Here is a 24,874-nt window from a genome sequence, read left to right as displayed (position 1 = left end):
GGGGAGGTGTTTCCAAGCTACTAAGTATTGAATTACTCCGTGGTGTTTCCTAGAGTCTAGGATTTCTTTTTCCTTGAAGTGTTGTTCTCCATCAACCATGATAGGAGGTGGTGTGTTTGTGTGTGTGTGGGGGGGGGGGTTGGTCATAGGGGTGACTGTTGTTCCCTTTTTAGTAAACTGCAGTGAAAAATTGGGTGTATCTGCCTAAGATTTTTGGGTAGTCCTAATTCTACTGTTACTAGGTTTATGATTCTTTTAATTGGAAAAGGTCCAATATATTTTGGTTTGAGTTTTTTACAGGGTTGTAGTGATTCAAGGTATTTTGTGGATAAATATACCATCTCTCCCACCCTGAATGGTTTGGGATCGACTTTCTTTTTGTCGGCCTGTGCTTTGTATGCCTGTCTAACTTCATCTAAAGCTTTCCTAATGAATGGCCAGGTGTTTTGTAATTGTGCAATCCATTCCTTCAGCAATGGGATTTCCAGTTTGTTTGGGATCAGTTCTGGCATAGGGTTTGTTAAGGAATGCAGAGGTCTCCTTGTGCTACCAAAGAGTTGCACAGACAAGGAAGGGTACTGAGAGCAGCAAGAGTCACACAAGAATACACTGAGTTATAAAAGTAAAAAGTAGTTTACTTTTGAGGTGGTGTAAAAACAAAAATGCACAGTCAAAAACAAACAGTCCAAGGTCATAAACAATAGCAACAGTCCAAACTACAAAGTCTTCTTACCGGTCCAGAGGTCAATACACAGTTCAGGTTACAACAGTAGTAAACCAACAGCAGAGCAAAAACAGTAACAGTAGAGAGCAGTGAATTCAGAGAGAGAGAGAAGCTACTTTCCTAGCTTCCTCTTATGGCCATGAGAACACTTACACACCCATTGGCCAATTAACTTCTTAAAGCCATAGCATTATGGTTAATATATTTTCAACCCAACATTGTAGGCTAACACCATATGCCTAACATTCTCCCCTTTGGGTAGAGTAATATATAACTCTTACAATCTTATGCACATTCTTTCACAATTAACATTGTGTTTCACAGCACTTTGTACCTTCGTAAAATGGTCTGCAATATTTACATCAGATGAACAATACTCTAGCTGTATTAATTTATCCTTGACACATTGTCTGACATTTAAATAACGAAGATCAGTATGTTTAGATCTTGTTCTTACTGCAGCATTATTAGCCATCTTTATTGCAGCTTGATTGTCCTCATATACAATAAATGGATCATTTACATTTAAACCCATATCTAACAATAGTTGTTTGTACACTAGCAGTTCTGTACATAACACTGATAGACATGAAAATTCAGCCTCCATTGTAGACAAGCTTATGTGTTTTTGCCTAATGGACTTCCATCCAATCAAAGAATCACCCAACATTATAGCCAACCCTGAGGTAGATTTACGAGTGTTTGTATCAGAGGCAAAACTCGCATCTGCATATGCAGTAAGGATTAACTCACGATTTGGCTCTAGATATAACGAGTAGTGAATAGTCTGTTTCAAATACCTTAATACTCGTTTAGCTGATTGCCAGTGTCTAACAGTTGGTTCATTGTTGTACCTAGCCAATTGGTTTACACAGTAAGAAATATCAGGTCTAGTCCAATTATTCAGATACATAAGACTTCCTATCAAAGATTGGTACATAGTCTTATCAAATACAGGACTCTCAACATTAGTGTCCTTAAAATCCATAGCCATCGGAGTTTTTGCTGGTTTACACATTTCCATATTGTATCTCTTTAATAACTGAGATATTTTACTGGCTTGTGACACCTTAAAACCCCTATTTGTTTTCACAATATCTAACCCCAAATAGTGGCTTATTTTCCCAAGATTTCTAATTGTGAATTTATTTTGCAATCTTGAAATGATAGTTTGTGCTTCTAACTCAGTTTTTGTTATTATTGCAATATCATCTGTGAATAATAAAAGAAAAGATAATGCTCCGTTGTGTTCTCTTCTAAACAAACAAGGATCAGCATTACTGGCTACAAAACCTAATGCACTTAACTCATTAACTATACATTTGTTCCACTCATAGCCTGATTGTTTCAATCCATAGAGGCTTTTCTTTAATTCCCAACAATCATGGTTTCTATCACTGGTCAATCCTGGTGGTATTCTTAAATAAATAGTATGTTGCAATGGAGCATGTAGATATGCAGTTTCAACATCTACATGATTAACCATATATTGGTTTTTAGCTGCCCATACTAAAGCTGCTCTTAAAGTAGTTGCCCTCAGACTGGGTGCAAACACTTCGTCATAATCCTCAGTAGTTTGGGCAAAACCTTGTGCAATCAAACGTGCCTTATGGGTTATAGTTCCATCTACTCCCTTCTTTATTTTATATATCCATTTACAACCTATAGCTTGCTCACCAGGTGGCAGTTTTGCTTTCTGATAAACCTTAAGATTCTGCAAAGACTTCAACTCCCTGTTCATTGCAGCTTTCCATGATGCTTATTCTTTTTCAGGATACATCCTGATCTCATCATAGTTAGAAGGCTCTACATTAACTTGACATATACTAGCTTCATAGCGATCAGGTGGATGTCTGATGCACGTTGAATGCCAAGGAATTACAGGGCTTTGAATTTCTGGCTCCTTTTCTTCCTCTGATTCATCTTTTATCTCCCCTATCTCCTCTTCATCTTTTATATTTACAGGAGATGTATTATCATTACTAGTTACGTTATCAGAGGAGTCCTCAAACACTAGAGGATCAGTATTAACAGTTTCTTGCTCTAACCTATCCCAACCAACGTGCTCAAGGAATCTTGCACTCGCACTGTTATATACATTAGTTGTGCCTCGTTCCCAGAAACGATAGGATCTGTGGTTAGCTTCGTAACCTACGAAGTATAATTGCCTAGCCCTATGTTGGCCTTTACTCCTGAATTGTGCAGGAATGTGGACCCAAGCTGGGGTGCCAAACGTGTGCAGGTAATCAAGGTTTGGTCTTCTACCATGCCATATTGTATATGGTATTTTACCAGTAGAAGTATTAAGAACTAAATTCAGAACATGGTTTGCACATTTTGCTGCCTCCCCCCACAGTCTATCTGTTAAGCCAGAATCTCTTAACATCGTTCTCATCATGGCTTGTAACGTTTGCCCACGTCTCTCAACAAATGCATTATGTTGTGGCCTATAAGGGGCTGAACGTTTATGCTCAATGCCAGCTGATTGTAGCATATCAACAAAATGCTTATTTGTAAATTCAGTGCCATTATCAGTAATTATGCACTGAACCTTTCTCTTTGTTTTTCTCTCCACGAACTTCAGCCAGTTTGCAAATTGTTGGAAAGTGTCTGCCTTTGACTTAAGCAGATAACAAAAACCATATCTAGAGTAGTGGTCCAATATACTTAACATATAGCATGACCCTCCTAAACTTGGTTTCATGGGTCCAATTAACTCAGCAAACACAACTTCCAAAGGAACAGTTGTTTTGAAGCTGTTTATCCTGTGTGCAGGAGTTGCCTTGCTCTTTTCCTGATTACAGGCATTGCAGTTCAAATACTTACTACATGGCTTCAGTTGAATTCCTTCTACTAACTCAACTGTTTTACGTAGTGAGTTAAAGTTTACATGCCCTAACCGCCTATGCAATAAATGTATACATTCATCATGTGGCTTCTTGTTCTCACATATTGAGTTAGCTTTAACTGTACTAACCTGGTTACTTGTGAGAACGAATAAACCATTTTTCAAATTAGCAATTACACAGGTTCCATTCCTCTCAATAGTGCATTGCTCCCCTCTGAATGTTACCACAAACCCAACTTTAACCAATTCCCTTACAGATAACAGGTTGAATCTTAGCTTAGGTATATATAACATAGGTAACTGTTCATCAATGCATGAACAATAGGAATTACCTTCACCAGAGGCCTTCATCTTCCAACCGTTTGCCAGTGAAACATGTTGGTTGCTGTTTTTCATATTAACAAACCTCTCTTTCACTTTAGTAATGCATTGTGAAGCCCCACTATCAACAACCCACAATTCATTATTTCTGGATGTTGGTTCACCATAAATAGCCAAACCAATGCTCTTCTTAGCCTTCCCACTGCTATTTACATTCTGTTTTCTTCCAAAGGAACAGTTGTTTTGAAGCTGTTTATCCTGTGTGCAGGAGTTGCCTTGCTCTTTTCCTGATTACAGGCATTGCAGTTCAAATACTTACTACATGGCTTCAGTTGAATTCCTTCTACTAACTCAACTGTTTTACGTAGTGAGTTAAAGTTTACATGCCCTAACCGCCTATGCAATAAATGTATACATTCATCATGTGGCTTCTTGTTCTCACATATTGAGTTAGCTTTAACTGTACTAACCTGGTTACTTGTGAGAACGAATAAACCATTTTTCAAATTAGCAATTACACAGGTTCCATTCCTCTCAATAGTGCATTGCTCCCCTCTGAATGTTACCACAAACCCAACTTTAACCAATTCCCTTACAGATAACAGGTTGAATCTTAGCTTAGGTATATATAACATAGGTAACTGTTCATCAATGCATGGACAATAGGAATTACCTTCACCAGAGGCCTTCATCTTCCAACCGTTTGCCAGTGAAACATGTTGGTTGCTGTTTTTCATATTAACAAACCTCTCTTTCACTTTAGTAATGCATTGTGAAGCCCCACTATCAACAACCCACAATTCATTATTTCTGGATGTTGGTTCACCAGAAATAGCCAAACCAATGCTCTTCTTAGCCTTCCCACTGCTATTTACATTCTGTTTTCTTCCCTTTCTACAGAATTTGGCTATATGCCCTCTAGCCCCACAAGAAAAAATTTCTTGACGTTGTAAGCAGTGGTAAATTGCTGCTCCTCTCGTGGCTGTGTCTCTCTCAGCTGGTCTCTGTCACTCCTCCTTCTGGACTCTTCCAGCAGTCTCCCAGTAATGTTAGTCAATGTCAGTTCCTCTCTGGTCAGGACTTCCAAAGAAGAAACATACTCATCATAACTCTCATCCAAAGATGACAGAATAATGTAGACCTGATGCAACTCTGAAAAAATCAGCTCCTTTTCATGAAGCTCTTGAAAAGTTGCCTTCATGTAATTTAAATGGGTCAGCATATCTCCATTCTTCTGCAGACGAGCCCTAAACAGCTTACGTGTAAGGTGTATATGTGCACCCACACTGTCACGAACATAAAGCCTTCGCAAAACATCCCAACACCTAGCAGCAGACTCCTCACCACAAATATGGACAAGATGCTGGTCATTCAGTGTTAGTCCAATAATGCAAAGAGCTTTCTCATTGCTACGTTTAAAGTTGTCTAACTTCTTTGCATCCTCTTCATCATCTGGATCCCAAGCAGTAGTATCTGGTGGGTTATTTACTAAAGTCCATAGTCCTTCCTTGCACAAAAGCAAGCAGCATTTTGTGGACCAGGAAACATAGTTTGTCCCATCCAACCGGGTTATCCAGGAGCTGCCTGACAACAGTTCTTGTGCCATTTTACACCAAATAGCTAACACAAACTCAGCTAGGAATACTGTGTGTACTTACTCTCAGTACAGGCCTGGGCCCATAACCAGTGTTAAGGAATTTGGTGTGCAGAGGTCTCCTTGTGCTACCAAAGAGTTGCACAGACAAGGAAGGGTACTGAGAGCAGCAAGAGTCACACAAGAATACACTGAGTTATAAAAGTAAAAAGTAGTTTACTTTTGAGGTGGTGTAAAAACAAAAATGCACAGTCAAAAACAAACAGTCCAGGGTCATAAACAATAGCAACAGTCCAGACTACAAAGTCTTCTTACCGGTCCAGAGGTCAATACACAGTTCAGGTTACAACAGTAGTAAACCAACAGCAGAGCAAAAACAGTAACAGTAGAGAGCAGTGAATTCAGAGAGAGAGAGAAGCTACTTTCCTAGCTTCCTCTTATGGCCATGAGAACACTTACACACCCATTGGCCAATTAACTTCTTAAAGCCATAGCATTATGGTTAATATATTTTCAACCCAACATTGTAGGCTAACACCATATGCCTAACAGGGTTGAAACTTTGACCAGTGGCTATTTGAAAAGGAGTGTAGCCTGTGTTGGAGTGGATAGCGTTATTGTAAGCTACTTCTGCGAGAGGGAGTAGGTCTGTCCAATTTGTTTGATGGAAATTAATAAAGCACCTTAAATATTGCTCAAGTACTGAGTTCGAATGTTCAGTTGATCCATTCATCTGAGGATGATGACTAGATGACAGTCCTTGGGTGGTTCCTAAGAGGGAGAGAAATTCCTTCCAAAATTTTGACGTAAATTGTACTCCCCTGTCAGATATGATGCATTGGGGGTGCTCCATGCAGTTTGTAAATGTGCTGCACGAATAGTTTTGCTAAGGCTTTTGCGGTGGGAATCATTTGGCATGGGATAAAGTGCACCTGTTTGGAAAACAGATCTGTGACCACCCAGATGACAGTGTTCCCATTGCTTTCTGGTAATTTCACTATAAAATCCATGGCTATTTCTTTCCAGGGGGCTGAGGGGTTCACCACTGGTTGTAACAGTCTGGGCGACTTCCCTTGCAGTCTCTTAGCCATCGTGCAAGCTTGACAGCTGGCCATGTAGCTTTCTATGTCCTTTTTCATGGATGGCCACCAACATTGCCTTTTAGGTAAGTGTAGGGTTTTTACAAACCCAAAATGTCCTTCTGATTTTGTATCATGGCACAGCTGCATGAAATTGATCCTCTGGGTGGCAGGTATGTATAACTTCTCGCCCACCCAGGGTAGTCTGTCTTTGATTGTGCACAGATGTCTATTTTTATGGAACCATTCACCAGTTTCCAATGACTTTCTGAATTCTATTCCAGTTTGGCTATCCACCTGCGGCTTTATTTTAACTTGGGCACTGGTGGTTACTGGTGCTGCCAGTTGTTCGGGCATAAGTGGGTTAGAGTCAGTGACCCGTGTGCTGTTATATTGGGGCATGCTAGATAATGCATCTGCCAGGAAATTCTCTCCCCCCCCCCAGTAAGTGAGAGTGAAATGGAATCGGTGAAAATGTTGGGACCAGCGGGCTTGCTTAAGAGTGAGTTTCCTGGGTATTTTTAGCACTTCCAAATTTTTGTGGCCTGTCCAGACCTGGAAGGGGATTTTATTTCGTTCAAGGAAATGGTGCCATGTAAGTAATGACCACCTCACAGCGTAAACCTCCTTCTCCCACATGGCCCAATGTTGTTCTGTCTCTGTGAGTTTCCTGGACGTGTATGCACACGGTTGCAATGCCCCTTGTCATTTTCTTGTAATAATACAGTTCATACCTCCACATCATTCGTGTCTGCCTGTATTACGAAGGGTTTATCGGGATCTGGGTGTCTCAGTACAGGTTTGGCAGAAAAAAGCCTCTTTAGCCTCTCAAATGCCGCTTGACATTCCATTGTCCACTTCAAGGGCTGGCTGGGTTTCATTGGGGACCCCCCCCCTTCGTTTTCAACAGGTTTGTGAGGAGAAGGGCTATTTGAGCAAACGAAGGGATGAATTGGCGGTAGAAGTTTGGAAATCCCAGGAAACTTTGCAATTGCTCCCTTGTGCGGGGTGTGTGTGTGTTCCCATTCTAATACTGCCCTGACTTTCTCAGGGTCCATTTCAATGCCCTGTGGTGATATACGATACCCCAGGTAGTCTATTCTTTCCTGGTGGAATTCACATTTTGATAATTTTGCATATAGGTGGGTGGCCCGCAATTCTTTCAGAACTGCTCTGACTAGATTAATATGCTCCTCTTTGGTTTCAGTGAAGATAAGAATGTCATCTAGGTAAGCCAGGACCCCCTTATATAGGTGCTCTCTTAGCACTTCATTAATTAATTGCATAAAAACTGTGGGGGCCCCTTGCAGTCCAAATGGCAGGACTTTGAACTGGTAGCAACCCATTGGACAATTGAATGCAGTCTTCCATTCGTCCCCTTCCTTAATCCTAATGCGGTAGTATGCATCCCTCAAGTCTAGTTTGGTAAGAATCCTTCCTTTCAATAGGTGGGATAACATATCCTTCATTAGGGGTAGGGGATACAGATTGCTTTCACTAATTGTGTTAAGAGCTCTATAATCTATGCATAAGCACATCATGCTGTCCTTCTTCTCCCTGAACAGGACCGGGGTGGCCACTTTGGGTTTGGCAGGCTCAATAAATCCCCCTTTTAGGTTTTTATTTATGAATCTTTCCATCTTCGCTATCTCTTTGGGGCTCATGGAGTACAGCCTGGGCTTCTTTTGCCCCAGGTTTGAATTCTATAGCACAGTCTGTGGGTTGGTGAGGGGGAAGCTCATCTGCCCTTTCCCCACTGAAAACTTCAGCAAGGTCCCAGTATTCTTCCAGTATTTCTGGTAACCCCTTCTCTTCCTCCACATTCCATCCAGAGAAACAAACCAGAATTCCCCCACCCCCTTTCTTAGTTGCTTGTAAGGTTAGAAAGAGAGAATGCCTCTCATCCATCTTATTGCGAGGGGCAACAGGCAGGCTAGATAAACAAAAAGTTACATCTAAGGGGAGGAAATGGAGGCAATAAACTCCCCTGTTTATTCCCTTTCCTCCTTGGGAATGGCAGAATCCAAGGGGGTGTGTGAGATTTGGGTTTGCACAGAAAGAGAGTTAGAAATGAAATATAAATGGATTCTGACATAATCCCTCTGGGAAACTCACCTGCTCTAGGACAAATTACACTGTCTTAATTTGAGTTGACTTCTACATTGCAGTTGATTTGTGCAAAGACTGAGTTGGATTGTTTGCCTGCTTTATATGGTTCTGATGCTTCTTAAATTTTGCTTTTCTTAGTGTTGCCACTAGCAGCATCTGTTTCTGAGCAAGAAAAAAAAGTAGTGATTATTAGCAGACTAACCTGTGCTGGAATACAAGAATGAAAGCTGATCAATGAAGTTGGTCAACTAAGTCTACCTCGAGGTTTTAAAACAAATTTCTCTGGGTCCAGACCTAAGAGAGAGAATGAATTCAGGAAATTAGGCTGACATGTACTTTAGTATTTTAGGCAGAACAGGAGATCTGGAAGATGAATTTGCTGTCCAACTCTCGCTGCTGTGTCAAAAGCATCACTGGGGAGGCTTTTGACACATAAACTTCCAATTTGGGTTACCAGGGTACGTTCTACAAAATGAGCCTTTTCCCTTTGAAAGTTGCCCTTAAGTTGAAATGAGTTCACCAGCTTTATCCTCCTGCTTTGTTTCCCATCCTCTGGCCAACCTGGAGAGGACAGGCAAAAGGGTGGGGTAGAAGAATACAGGGGCTGCAGGTAACTGGGCACGTTGAGGTGGCCAGAGAGCTCCTTGTGGCTGCAGATTTACCACTCTTGTGACTAAATTAGCATCAATCAGAAAACCAACCGCAGTTTGTCAAATCTTCCTGTCAGTTGTGTTGGGCTCTTGTTTGCTTTTTGCTTGCAGCTGTGTAAAATTGATTCTACAGTAGACTTGCAAATGAGGGTGGTGATTTCTACCTATTCTCCAGGGCAGGACAAGAAGTAATGAGTGGAAGATCATTAAAGGGAGATCCAACCTAGAATTGAGGAGGAATTTCCTGACAGTGAGGATGATTAACCAATGGAATAGCTTGCCTCCAGAAGTTGTGGATGCTCCATCCTGGGAAGCTTTTAAGAAGAGATTGGACAGCCATTTGTCTGAAATAGTATAAGGTCTCCTGTTTGGGCAGGGTGTTAGACTAAGAGACCTCCAAGGTCTCTTCCAACTCTGTTATTCTGTATTCTAATTTCCTTTTCAGCTTTGGAGTCACCTAGCCCACTGTGAGAAGAATTGGACCAATTTTCATTTATACAAGGAAAGTGGGTGAGAAGGCCAGTAAAGGAAAAAAAATAAAGGTTATTCTTTATAGTTGCCCAAGATGGCGGACGTGCTCGGCTGAGCTCCGCGAGCTCCAGCTGTTTGGCGTCCCTTAGGGGGCCTTCGGGCTCCAGCTGTTTGGCGTCCCTCAGGGGGCCTTCGGGCCCTCCGTGTTGGGGATTAGTATTGACAGGCGATGAGGCAGGCGACGAGGTAAGCAGTGAGGCCAATAAGTAAGCAGTGAGGTAACACCAATGAATTGTATCAAATGTAACACTAAGATGTGGGGGGCCATCTATTTCCTGCTTAGACAGAGAATTTACACATGGTAATCAACAAAGTTCTTTTGAAATGTTAAAAAGGATACTCACCTCAAGAAGGTGAGTAAAACAAGATAGTGTAGTGACAAATGTAAGGAAGTTGTTACAATAAGTCTTTTGGAAGTAAAGGTTCAAAGAAGATCTTTTAGAAATGTAAATGACTTCAAAGACTAACTTACGTTTCTTGGGGGGGCATGTATTGAGAAAAGAAAGTATAAATGCAACTTGGGAAGGGTCTAAGAGGCCGCGTTTGCAAACGCTTTCTTTCTTTATTATTTTCTTTATTATTTTCAATTTCTTTTCAATAAATCTTTGTTTTTGTTAACCAGACTTGTCTTTGAGTTGTGAGTATCAAATTTTGGGTTTTTAAATCTCACACCAGTAACAGAGACAGGCACTCCTAGTGTTGCAATGACCCTTAGGAGGGTTGCAATGACCTTGAGTGCACACTGGAGTTTGCCCACAGCTCCAGTCAAATGAGAAGTAGCGTGCCATCACTCTTGTAGCATAACATTAGCTCTGGCAGTTGATTCAGTTATTAATGAAAGCTTCTGCTTTTGCCCTAAGAATGTGGCTTCAAAAGGAGAAGTAGATCTTCAAGGAAAAATGAGCTAATGTATACACGTGACTGTTTATTTGGAGGTTTATGATTTCTTCTAACTTGCACATTACAAATATGAAAAAAAATTAGGGACTCCTGATTTATAAAGTTTGCCACTTTAATGGGACTCTTTGACTTCATTGCTGAAGCTTATTCCTGGGCCACCATTTCAGTGCTGTGGATAACAATGTTTTCTGAATGTTGAGTTTTTAAAATTGTGCTTGGTTTATTAATTTATCTTCTGTTTCATTACTAAATAATATGAAAATGGATATATAAAAAAGATGTCAACAATAATCTGAAAGTGGGCATGAAATGAATCTGAATTACCCTCCTTGGTTGGAATTGTTGTGAGGAGCCACTTCCAGGTTGTGAGCAAGGAGCCCAGGCTGGGGAAAATCCAGTCAGTAAGGTTTTCTGTGAATTTTTGTAGAGACTTGCACAAATCTTCACTGAATTTTTCTGTATTTTTTTTAAAGTTATCATAAGCATGTCTATCAGGTCTCCATAGATCCCTATTGGGACATTGCCCTTCTGGTGGGAGGGAGGAACCTGGGGCTTCTCTGAAACGAACCCATTTTGCTTTGATGTATCTTCCTGGGAAAGGGGAGGGGGAGGGATGAGCCTGGGGCCATCTGCTTTGTCACATCTCCGAGAACCAAGGTCGCAGCACCTGAGATCAACTTTTTATCACCTTCTTGGCTTGGAGTTCTCACAACACCTTTGCACTTCTGGATTGGCTCTCATGGACTGGACGGTAGGGAGGGGTTTGACCAATTGGAGTTTAGCCAAACCTTTTCACATGAGAAATTTAGATCCTGCCTGCTTTCTCTGTAATCACTACCTCTCTCTTTTTTATATATAAATTTTATTAAACAAATTTTAAATAAAAAAAACAAGAACATTATTACAAAGTACTGAAAAGTGCATCAATTAGAAAAACACCAAAACATCCTAGACACCAAAAAAACAAAAACAACAACATTAGACAAGACCGGGGAGTGTAATACTACCCCTAATTTCTTTTTCTCGTGCATCCCAGGCTAAGTAACCTTTAATTACCAAATATTAGAAATCTATAATTGTATATATCTCCAGATTCTATACCTCAAATAATAATACACAATCATCTGGAATTTCCCCCGTTGAGATTAAATATTCCATTTTGTAACCATGAGTACCAGGAGTCCCAACTTTTATTGAAAAGTGATTCACTTTTCCCTTTGAGAATATATGTCATTCGATCTGACTCTGCGCATAGTAATACTTTCTCTATTACTTGATAGTCCGTTGGGATTTCCTTCGTCTTCCAATATTGCGCATAAATCATACGCGCCGCTGTTGTAATATGTATTACTAGATACCAAACATTTTTTGGTACTTCTTGTGGCTTCATCCCCAAGAGGAAAATAGCTGGGTCCAATTGAAGATCATATCCTGTTATTTGAAATAACCAATTTTTTATATTGGTCCAGTAACGCCTAACCTTTGGACAAGTCCACCATTGATGGTAGAAAGTGCCCCTGGCAGAATCACATTTCCAACATTTGTCATTTGCATTGGGAAACATTTTTGAAATTGGTGCGGGAGCTAAGTACCATCTGTACAACATTTTGTACATATTTTCTTTAAATGCCGTTGCTAACGTTAATTTTATATTTTTCTTCCAAATTTGTTCCCACTCTTCTAATTCTATAGTGCGACCAATATTTCTCCCCCAGGCAATCATTACGTCATTTATTGTTCCCCCTTCCATCCCATGGAACAAAAGTAGATTATAGGTCTTAGATAAAAATTTAGCATCACTTCCCCATAAAATCTTGTCTAATTCTTGTGGGATTATATTGATTCCAAATTCCTGCTTATCCCTATTAAACCTTGAGCTCATTTGAGAATACGACCACCAATCCAACTCTATACCCCCAAAATGTAACTTCTCCCTGGATTTAAGATGGCTAATCACTACCTCTCAATAAAAGTTCCTTTTGAAATACTGCTCATTTCAAGAGTTCTGCTTTCTTTTTTTATTGAAAAGTTTTACAATTTTTAAATACAATGAACTCCCCCCTCCCCCTCCCCTCTCCCCAACCCTCCCCTCCCCTCCCCCTCCCCGACTTCCCAGAGCTGAATACAGGGTATAATAATACGAACATAAACTAAAATATGCTAAAAACAAAAATAAAACATTAAGTTCTATCGGACTTTAACTCTCCAGAATCATAATATTAATAAAGTAACAAATAACTAATCATACATCATAAAAATCCACTACTTATTCAAATGCTAAATGAAACTTTTTAGTCCCATATTTATTCTGAATATATTCAATCCATCTTCTCCATTCCACAATATATCTCTGTTGCGATTGGTCTTTCAAATATGCCGAAATTTTTGCCATTTCCGCCAAGTTGGAAACTTTCAAAGTCCACTCTTCTATAGTCGGCAATTCCTCCTTCTTCCAATATTGCGCAACTAAAAGTCTTGCCGCCGTAATTAGATGCAACATAAACTTAGTGTCTATAACAGTAGTATCTGTAATAATACCCAATAAAAACAATTGCGGAGAAAACTTTATCCTTTTCTTAAATATCTTTTGCATATTCCACCAAATTTTAATCCAAAAGGCTTTAACCTTTTTACAAGTCCACCATATATGAAAATATGTTGCATCCTCACAACCACACCTCCAACATTTGGGCTGGCAGTTCGGATACATGCTTGCTAATTTTTAGGGTCTAAGTGCCACCTATAAAACATTTTATAAAAATTCTCTCTTAAGTTTTGGGCCTGTGTAAATTTAACATTTCTAACCCAAATCTTTTCCCAAGTATCCATTGTTATAACTTCTTGAAAATTCTGGGCCCACTTTATCATACAATCTTTATAGAGTTCTGCTTTCTTGAGGGAATAGCTGAGGCATGACCTTACAATGTCAAAGAAATCAAATACAAGAAAAAGCTCCTTCAGAGAGAAAGAGCCTGAGAAATTTTAATGAAAACCAAAAAAGTTTTATTGTAAGCAGCAAATCTGTGAATACCAGCAGTGAAATTCATTTAAAGCAAAATTACAGGCATTTTCAGCATTCTGTCTCAGGCAGAGTATAATATTTATTTATTTATTTTATTTTATTGCATTTATATACCGCCCTTTCCCTGAGGACTCAGGGCGGTTTACAGGGAGTTAAAAATCAAACATACAAAAGTTAAAAACCAAGTTAAAAAATATTAAATCAACCCTGTACTCTTAAAAACCCCAGTTAAAATAATTTTCTCCTCAGCCTGGGCCCGAGAGCTCAAAGAGCCAGGTCTTCAGGCCCCGGCGGAATGATCGGAGGTCGGGGGCAGTCCTCAGCTCCACCGGCAGCTGGTTCCAGAGGGCAGGCGCTCCCACTGAGAAGGCCCTATCCCTGGGTGTCACCCGCCGGAAATCTCTCACCGGCAGCACCCTGAGCAGACCCTCCCTGTGGGAGCGCACTGGGCGAAGGGCGTTTGATGCCGGCAGCAGGTGTTCCCTCAAATACCCTGGACCCAGGCCATGTAGGGCTTTATAGGTAATAATAGTTGAAGGATATGCAAGAACCAGCAATGTTTTTCAAGGATGGAGTGAAGGACCAAATCTCCCTCTTGCCTGGCATAGAACATGTTTTTGCAAGAGCAGCAGAGAGAGATTCAGGCAGATCATTATGTTGTCTGGCCCTAGAGATAGATAGTCCATCATATTTTTAACAACCTCAGGCTGGAATTTTGCTCCTCCAACTAGCTGTTCACAGTTGCCCAGTGGAATGCATATCAACTTCCTGGAGAAACTGAGAAAAAAATAGAACTCTACATTTTCCTTCTTGCCAAGAAGTATTTTACTGGTTTTACTTTGAAGAAACTGGAAGAAGTTCAAGGTAGCCTACTTTGGCAATCTTAGCACATTCTTCTGACTTACCTTATCTCTCACTGTTTCTGCATTTGTCTCTGTACTACTCTTCCTAGGTGATTTATTCTCAGAATCCATTAGGTAGCCAGATCTGAAAATCAGCTCTGCAGGAAAACGGGAACTTTTTTTATTATTATTATTATTTTTAAAATCCCATTTATATCCCGCCCTTCTCCGAAGACTCAGGGCAGCTTACAATCTAAGCTACAAATCAATGTGCTTAGCAATAGCCTTCATTCTATGTATATGCCTGCTTATTAGGGCTTTCACCCCCCCCCAAGCGGCATTATTACAAAGTCAGCTTATTTCCCCCAACAATCTGGGTCCTCATTTTACCTACCTCGGAAGGATGGAAGGCTGAGTCAACCTTGAGCCTGGTGGGACTCGAACCTGCACTAATTGCAGGCAGCTGGTGTTACTTAAGGAGGCATTAGCCCACTGCTCCACCAACTTTATGTGATGGGCTACAATAAGAGAATCTTATTGCTTCCTCCCCCCACCACATATCCCAGAGAATGGCTTTCCTTGGGCTTAAAAGAGGTTTCTGCCTTCTTTGCTTATGCAACAGTTCTTTTTTTGTATATTGTAGTGAAGGTAAAATGTTTGTGTGGGTATACACGTGTGTGAGGGTGATACAATTAATAAACCCTGCTAGGGAAACCAAAATGCTCTGAATTCATGAAAATACTTTTTTGAGTCTAGTATAAATGTTCAACCTAGTGGTTCACCAAATGGGCCACCACCTAAGTATGAGCCAGCCATGTGCTGCAGCTGCTAAAAAAAGCTAATGCAGTCCTGGGTTGCATCAACAGTGTCAAGACAACAAGAAGTGAGGCCACACTTAGAATACTGCATCTAGTCCTGATCACCACAATATAAAAAAGATGTTGAGACCCTGAAAAGTGGCAGAGAAGAGCAACGAAGATAATAAAAGGTATGGAGGCTAAATTGTATGAAGAACAATCGAGGGAGTAGATATGTCTAGCCTATGAAAGAGAAGGATTGGGGTGACACGATAGCTATCTTTGACAGCCAATTGTCTAAAATAGTATAAGATCTGCTGTTCGAGCAGAAGATTGGACCAGAAGACCGCCAAGGTCCCTTCCAACTCTGTTATTCTGTTATTCTAAATACCACTAGACAAAAGGCTCTCCAGTCTCTTTTTGAAAATCTTCAGTGATGGAGCACCCACAGCTTCTGGAGGCAAGCAGTTGCATTGATTTGTTGTTCTCACTGTTGGGAAATTTCTCCTTAATTCTAGGTTGGATCTATCTTTAATGATTTTCCACTCATTACTTCTGGTCCTGTCCTCAGGTACTTTGGAGAATAGGTCAACCCCTCTTCTCTGTGACAGTCCATCAAAAATTGGCAGACTATCATGAGCACTCCATCACTGGAGGTTTTTAAGAAAAGGGTAGACAGTCACATGTCTGAAATGGTACAGGTTCTCCTCCTTAAGCAGGGGGCTGGACTAGAAGACCTCCAAGGTCTCTTCCAGCTCTATTCTGTTCTGCTCTGCTCTGTTATCATGTCACCGTAGTTATTCTCTTTGTTAGAGTAGACTGTAATGCCATGACAACTGAGATTCAGTAGCCATGTTACATTTGCTTTTAGAGTGCCTTTTACTGTTTTGAAGTTTGGATGTAAAAGGGGGGATGGTGTAAATGCTTGAGGGTTTAGTTAGCCATAACAATTGCAGCTGTGTGGGAACTCAAGGACATTGCTTGATAAAGTTTTACCTGGCTGAGGAGCTGGGAAGAAATCCCTCATTTTGCATTAATTGGAGCATGTGATTTCTGACAGCTTCTTTGGGGTGGGAATTGCAATGTTACTTTGTATCTGTGGGGAGGGAATCTCTGTTTTGGGTTCAACTATGTAAGTGCCAATATTTGTTTCCTGAATAAAATGTTCTTTAAGTAAGAAATAATTGCCTTGAAGTTCTTTTAATTGGTTTCATCTATCAGAACCATGACATAGACATTCCCAGTTGCCACAATCATTCATCATATGCTTTAGTCTCCACTTCCCTCATCATGCAAAAATGTACGTCTCCTGTTCTGCAAGTAATTGCAGGAATAGAAACCTGATTACATCACTGCTTCAGAAATGGGAGGTGAAAATGGCCAGGATTGTTGCTCACTGAATGTGCTCACTTGGCATTGTGGAAATAGTTCCTGCATTCATCAGGGTCTGTAAAGTTGCCATTACATCAATGGCTCTTCCTTAGTAATCACTCTCTACAAACTCCTCCAGTTTCCTCTATGAAGGAGTAGTGTTGCAGTTATGTGGAAAAATATTTCTGCCCCTTTTAAAAAGTGTTTCCATTTGTGAGTCACCCCCTGCAAACTGGAGTCACCCCAGGAAAAGGAGAAGCAACTGTTCTTCTGGTCAGCATATTCTCTCTTTTGTAACTTAAGGAAACCCAGCTCTTGCATTTTGCAAGGCAGCCTCAGTAGGTTTGCTGGACTTAAACAAAGTGAAAAGGCTGTTGATCTCTTGCATCCTGAGAAGGCTTGGCTGGTCTTGCTCAAAAACGTGAGTTCCCCAATAAGACAGAGAGGTTGGTGCAGTTTTCCATAAGACCTTGGGTTGTTTTCCAGTGCATTTATCCAGAGTAGCAGAGCAATGTGGCTTTCAGAAAGAATTGTGATGACAAATTTCATACAATGAAGAATAATAAAATTACAAAGTTGGAAGAGATCTTGGAGGTCTTCTAGTTCAACCATTGCTGAGCAGGAGAGCCTTTACCATTTCAGACAAAGGACTGTCTGAAGACTTGAAGAAGGGACTTTGGTGTCAGGCAATATTATTATTATTATTATTATTTATTTGATTTCTATACCGCCCTTCTCCCCAAGGGACTCAGGGCGGTTCACAGGGCATATATAAATAGCAATACAAAAATTAAAAGAAAATTAAACCAATGCCCAATTAAAATACAACAATGATAGAATAATAAAAACCAATTAAAAAACCCATATACCCCTATCAGGCCAGACCAGCTAATTCAAATAAATGGGTCTTCAGCCCGCGATGGAAGGATCGAAGGTCCGATGCCGTCCGGAGCTCAACCGGCAGTTGGTTCCATAATGCCGGAGCACCCACAGAGAAGGCCCTCCCCCTGGGGGCCACCAGTCGACATTCCCTGACCGGAGGCACCCTGAGGAGGCCCTCTCTGTGGGCACGCACAGGGCGGAGGGGAGTTGACGCCGGCAGCAGGTGGTCCTCGAGGTATCCCGGACCCATGCCATGTAAGGACTTGAAGATCATAACCAAGACCTTGAACCTCACCCGGAAGACAACTGGTAACCAATGTAGCTCGCGGAGCAAAGGTGTAACATGGGAGTACCAGGAAACTCCCAAGACAACTCTCGCGGCCGCATTCTGTACCAGTTGGAGCCTCCGAGTAGTCTTCAAGGGAAGCCCCATGTAGAGAGCATTACAATAGTCTAGGCGAGAGGTCACGAGCACATGAGTGACCGTACACAGGGCATCCCGGTCCAGATAGGGCCGCAACTGGCGCACCAGGCGAACCTGGGCGAAAGCCCCCCTAGTCACGGCCACTATATGATCTTCCAGAGTAAGTCGTGAATCTAGGAGGACTCCCAAGTTGCGAGCCCTATCCACAGGGGGTAAGAGCTCACCCCCCATAGAAAGCGATGGAACATTTTGAATGTCCCGGGATGCCGGAATGTACAGCCACTCAGTCTTGTCAGGGTTGAGTTGAAGTCTGTTCCTCCCCATCCAGACCTGAACCGCCTCCAGGCAACGGGACATCACAGCGAGGGCATCACTGGGGTGGTTTGGGGTCGAAATGAAAAGTTGGGTATCATCGGCATATTGATGATACCCAACTCCAAAGCCACGAATGATCTCACCCAGAGGTTTCATGTAGATGTTGAACAGGAGAGGCGAGAGGACCGACCCCTGAGGAACTCCACAAGCGAGAGTCCTAGGGGTCGACCTCTGCCCCCCTGCCAACACCGACTGCGAGCGTCCCAGGAGATAGGAGGAGAACCACTGAAGAACTGTGCCTCCCACTCCCAATCCCCTGAGACGCCGCAGCAAGATACCATGGTCGATGGTATCGAAAGCCGCCGAGAGGTCTAATAGGACTAGGACAGAGGAATATCCCCTATCCCGAGCCCTCCAGAGATCATTCACCAGAGCGACCAATGCCGTCTCCGTGCTGTACCTGGGCCTGAAACCCGATTGGTAAGGGTCCAAATAATCCACTTCATCCAGGACCAGAGGGAGCTGATGCGCCACCACACTCTCAACAACCTTCGCAAGAAAGCGAAGGTTGGAGACTGGACGAAAGTTGTTCAATACAGCTGGGTCCAAGGCAGACTTCTTGAGGAGAGGTCTCACCACCGTCTCCTTCAAGACGGTGGGGAAATAACCCTCACTCAAAGAAGCAGATATAACCGCCTGGAGCCAGCCTCGTGTCCTCTCCCTAGCTGCATAAACCAGCCAAGAAGGGCACGGATCCAATAAACATGTGGTGGAGCTCAGCCTCCCCATAATCCTGTCCACTTCATCAGGGGTCACAGAATCAAACTCCTCCCAGATAACATTGACAGGACCGCCCGTGTCCTGATCGCCAGACTCTGCCCAGCTTGAGTCCAAACCGGTCCGAATCCGAGCGATTTTATCCGACAGATTTTGACTAAATTCCTCGGCACGACCCTGCAAGGGATCCTCCCTCACCTCCTGATTAAGAAGGGAGCGAGTCACCCTAAACAGGGCGGCCGGGCGATTATCTGCAGATGCGATGAGGGTAGAGAAGTAATTACACCTCGCCGCCCTCATCGCTGCGAGATAAGACCTAATGTAGTTTCTTAACCGCAACCGGTCGGATTCAGATCGGCTGGACCTCCAGCAGCTCTCTAGGCCCCGTTTCCGACGCTTCATCTCCCTGAGCTCTGCGGAGAACCATGGAGCTCGCTGGGATCTGCACCGGGTCAGGGGCCGCAAGGGTACAACCCGGTCAAGTGCCTCAGTGGCTGCCCTTTCCCAGGCTTCCACTAAGGCATCCGCCGAGTTGTGAGCAATGGAGGCAGGTGGGGACCCCAGCGCCGCTTGGAATCTATCAGGATCCATTAAGCGTCTGGGGCGGTACCATCTAATTGGCTCCGTACCCCCACGGCGGGGGGTTGCAAGATGGAAGACCAGCCGCAGGAGGTGATGATCGGTCCATGACAGGGGCATAATAAATGAAGAGCCCCCACCAAGATCATCCAACCACCGTCCAGATAAGAAAATCAGGTCAAGGGTGTGGCCTCCCTCATGAGTTGGTTCAGAAATTACTTGCGTCAGGTCCATGGCCGTCATGGAAGCCATGAACTCCCGAGCTAGCTCAGATGAGCCTCCCAGGGATGGTAGATTGAAGTCTCCCAAAACTATAAGTTTGGGGAACTCAACCACCAACCCCGAGAGGATATCGAGCAGTTCGGGCAGGGCTGCTGCTGCGCGACTAGGTGAAATATACACCAGCAGCAAGTCCAACTGCGCCCCAGAACCAAATCTCACAAAGAGAGACTCACACCCGACTATCTGAAGAACGGTGGTCTCCCGCAGACATAAGGTCTCCCTGATAATCACCGCCACACCCCCACCCCTACCTTGAGCTCGTGGCCGGTGTAGCACCCGGAAGCCTGGTGGGCAAAGGTCAACCAAAGGGACCCCACCCTCTGGGCCCAACCAAGTCTCCGTGATGCAAGCCAGGTCCGCATGCTCACCCTCAACTAAATCCCTAACGAGGGGAGCTTTGTTAACCACGGACCTGGCATTCAGGTACACCAGCCGGAGCTCAGGAGGCTGCACATCCTCACTCCCGGAACCTCGGGGAAGAAGCAGAGGGTCGGAGCGCCTCACCGCTTGCAAATAGCGGAGACGGCCCTCCCGGTAACGATACAGCCCTCTGTCTATCCACCTGCTGCCATTCCCCGTCGTGGGAATCGGTAATCCCACGAACCGCTCATGAGCCCCGGAGACAACCACACCCTGTTCTCCCCCCGCGCGGTCAGACCCAAGTCTGGCCTGAGCCATGGTTGATTGGCCACCCCCCATAGCCAGACAACCCCCATCTCCCACCCCTCTCCCCAACCCCATAAAAATTTTCGATAAAAAAGTAATCAGGGGCCTCCTATTAAATTGCACAATATGGAAATAGAGGGAGGGGGTGTATGTAACAGCATTTTGATTTGGAGCTTTGACCTGTTGTAAATTGTAGATTTATTTATTTATTTAATTTACATTTAGGTGCCAGTCAACTCCAGACCAATTCTGGGTGATTATGGGGTACACAGGAACACATCCTTCTTTCTCCCACCACCAACACCCCTGGCTGTTTTCTTGGGCCCTCCATTGAATAAAATGCTGGTCCTGCCCTGCTTTAAAGTCTCTTATTTAAGAATTACTCCAGGATAGGATTGTCGCAGAAGAATTAACCTTCCTATCAGAAGAGGATGGACCGTGGCTCATCTGATGCATGGTGAATATCAAAGAAAGAAAATCTGAGGCATATTCTACTGTAAAACATTTAATGGACTAACAAAGCAAAACCTAGCTGACTACATTCTCTCGTCAGGCAGAAGAGAAAGTAAGAAATTAACTGTGAGAAATTTTTTCTAGGCATGTGCACAAAACAGTTTGAAACCATAACATAGCTGGACATGTGAGATTCACTATGGTTACATGATAAGATAGTCACACAGGTGCAGAGAGCAGGGGAAAATGTACAGATAGAAATGAGCCAAGCTGGCAAAACTAAAAAAAAACGCAGTGACAAGGATGCTGTGCAGAAAAGTGGGATTGAATTTGAGGGTGGACTGAGAAACCTGTGGAGGGGAAGTGCTGAATAAGGTATCCAGAAGGAATCCAGAAAGTCCCCCCTGATGTTTGGGTCTACCTGGGATTGTCTGTGGTATTTTCTATTTTCTTGTAGAATAACCACAAGTAGAGCAATCAGTATGCTGGCAGGCCTCTGATTTCAACACACCTAAGTCCTTGTATCCCTCAAGACAAGTCATCCAACTTCAGACTCTGCATAGTTTTATGGGTGGGATTTTTAACTTTGTATTGGGGAATTGTTACATGTGTATCCAGACTTGGTTTAACTCTTGAACATGCCGATATTTCGTAACTAATAAACATGTTTTTTGAGGGATTTGCCGGCCTCGGAGTTCTGCTTTATTCATGTCTATCTGTTGGAACTATTACATTATGTGTTCAAAGCAGAATAATTTATCTTGACAGATACAAGGACTTATATTATTGAAATCACAGACCAGTTCTCTGGATAAGGCTCAAATGCTGGGGAAAATGAAAGGAAAGAGAAGACAAGAGCAACCAGTGGCAAGGAGGATGAACTCAGTTAGAATGGCAATGGGGCCACCGTTGAAAGACCAGAAGATTAAGTTATGGATGTATTGTCAGAGAGAAGACACATATATGTGTCTTCTCTCTGACAATACATCCATAACTTAATTGATATCAAGTCGCTGTCAACGCTTAGCAAACATATATATGTTTGCTAAGCGTTGACAGCGACTTGATATCAATCAATCTTCAAGATATTTTTTTAATTTTTATTTGAAAGTCTTTGATAGAAAAGTGTGATACAAGATATGCACTGGTATATACAGTACATCTGTGCACATGCACAGATCTACAAATTAAGGTTGACCAAAGAATAACACTAACATGCTATTGTTGCTGGTAACTTATAGATGGAGAACAATTAGCCATAAATTATCCCTGGAATGCCAAAATAAGTTTCTTCAAAAAGCTGTAGGACTGACCCAAGGGAGGAGCTGGAGGAAAAATACAGAGAACATTAGAGACACTTGTAGTTCCTGTATCTGCTCTGATCTTACCGGGAGCTGATTCCCCAACCAGCAAGGAGAAATGAAAAACAAGAGGACTTGTGTAGACAGACCATAATCTTCAGTTAGCACAAGGAGTGTTTCCTTTGGAAAATTTTGCCACAAGCACAAAGGCCTGCTTGATAGAGGAACAGAGGGGAATTCTTCTGCAACCTCTGCTTGTCCACCTCCAATAAACAGAATGTTGGAGCTCTGGGTGACCCTGTCCACAGACAGTCCTTGACTTACAGCCACAAACAGGACCAGAAGTTCAGTCGCTAAGCAATGTGGCTGTTACATAAATCATTATGTGTTTGGACTTGATTTTACAAAAGTTTTTACTGCAGTCATTAAAGAAATCATGTGGTTAACCAAACCAGCTTGCTCAGTTTGAAATCAGCTGGTAAGGTCACAAATTCCAACCATGTGGCTGTAGGACACTGCAACCATCATAAATACAAACTGGTTGCCAAGCTCCCATACTGTGCACAAGTGGTCCTAGGGGTGACGCAATGGCCGTAATTCTAAGGACAGGTTGCAGATCACTCTTTCCAAGGCTGTTGTGACTTTGAACTATCATTAAATGAATGGCTATATGTCAAGGAACACTTGTATCTTGCTGTTCAATGCAGGAACTCAGACATTCCCTGGCTGTTTGTTCCCCAACTGAACCACTTCGACTGTCGGAAACATTTCCTGATGTTCTCCCCTTTTCCTATGGTATAAGGCCAGTGTTCCTCTGAGATTTGAGCCAGCAAGCTTAGATATTTCCCTCTCACCTGCCCAGTCTTTCAGAAATGTTGAAGTCTCCCCTTAGCTGTCTTATCTCAAGGTTAATATCCCAGAGTGTCCATGCAGTCCTGACCACCAAGGTCTGTCAAAGCTTTCAAGGTGGCATGATTTCACTGGCTGCCTCTTTAATTAGTTCATGCCTGTTGTGTTGGGGACACTCAGCATCTTGAGAGATTCTTTCAAAAAGTGAATAAATAAGGAAGGAAGGAAGGATAATAAAGCAAAAAGGGGAAATGAAGTTGTGCTTACTTCACTCCTGGTCTCGAGAGGGACAGCATCTCGCCAGTGGAGAGCAAGAAAGTGGCAAATAATATGGAAAGATGGGTCCAGCTGTGGATTCTGGGCTTGGTGGCCATTGTCCCTGGGAAAGGTGAGTTCAGATGCGTGACTTTATGGTACTACTGTCAAGAGGTTCATCTCAATCTACATCCTTAAGTTTCATTCTGTGAGTTCTAGGTTTGTTTTTTTGTCTCTGCATGTAAAGAAAGGATTTTCCATGTAAACATCATAAAATATCTCAGGCTCTTAAAAGCTGCATCCAGAAATTCTCCAGTTCTACATGAGGAAATGTTTGTAATGTGAAGTAAATAGAAATGTCCATCAGTCATCCCATCTCCCTTAATGGCAGTTCAAAGGCATTAGGAAGTACAGGGGAAAAAGGGGTTCTAGGCCAATCCAGTATTTGAATTGGAGGGGGAAATCTTTGCTGACTGTGACGCAGAAGTGAGGCAGGTGTGGCAACACCAGGATTTTGATGGAAATTTATGTTAATAAAAACTTGCTGAGATTTGGAAAGCAATCAAGATTGTTTTTAAAAATTTGCTCACTCCAAAATTGAGTTTTAGTTTAAGTTTACTTTGAAGTTTAAAACTCTTCTTGCAGTTCATAGAATCAAACCAACATTTGTTAGTTTGTTGGCATCTCACTTCAGCAATGAGTTAGGCAGACTCCTTATTTCACAGTAAATATTTCGGTCTTACCTGTGTAAAATCCATCATTTTAACTGCCTTGTTGAGTGCAGTTTTGAGTTCTTAAGGGATGCATTTCACTGCAGTGTATGACTTGCAAAGACAGCAGGGATTACCCTTAATATCGGATGGTTTCAGATTGGCTGCTGTCTGGACTGTTAATGATTACAGGCACTGAGGGTGGTAGAAGTGCTGCCATTCAAGTTTAATGGATTGCTGATTTATAGTTTTTCATCTATATTGAAGAAAATTGGAAATTCTTTTTTCTATAGCTTTCTTTTGCTGCTGTTGCTTGCACTCCCTAATTTTGCTGTTAGCTCCTTTTCCTCATTTTTCTAATTCCCTTTCTCTGCTTTTTTGTATTTTATATATTTTTTGAAATTTAATGAAGTTTTGATAAAATACATCTGGAGCCTTATTTCAATGGGGGTTGCAGTACCTGACATTATTTCAACCCTAACTGCTCCTGCATTGGTGGCTATGAGGCAGCATAAATGCCAAAAGATAGCATGGTTTTCCATAACTCAATTAATCAACTTAAATATTTCTGTTCCCATGGTTCTGATAGGAAG

General features: G+C 42.4%; 1 protein-coding gene across 1 annotated transcript in view; it reads left to right on the top strand.

Moving 5' to 3' along the window:
* Positions 1-23,603: 23,603 nt before the first annotated feature.
* The window catches only part of VSIG4 (V-set and immunoglobulin domain containing 4), a 51,626-nt gene continuing 50,355 nt past the window's right edge, over positions 23,604-24,874 (top strand). The window contains exon 1 of the mRNA XM_083371784.1: positions 23,604-23,704. Within this exon, the coding sequence (XP_083227910.1) occupies positions 23,647-23,704 (58 nt within the window). The 5' untranslated portion in view covers positions 23,604-23,646. The remainder of the gene's footprint in view (positions 23,705-24,874) is intronic.

The sequence above is a fragment of the Vipera ursinii genome (genome assembly GCF_947247035.1).
Source record: "Vipera ursinii genome assembly, chromosome: 12".
Classification (NCBI taxonomy): domain Eukaryota; kingdom Metazoa; phylum Chordata; class Lepidosauria; order Squamata; family Viperidae; genus Vipera; species Vipera ursinii.
This window is presented reverse-complemented; position numbering and strand designations above follow the sequence as displayed.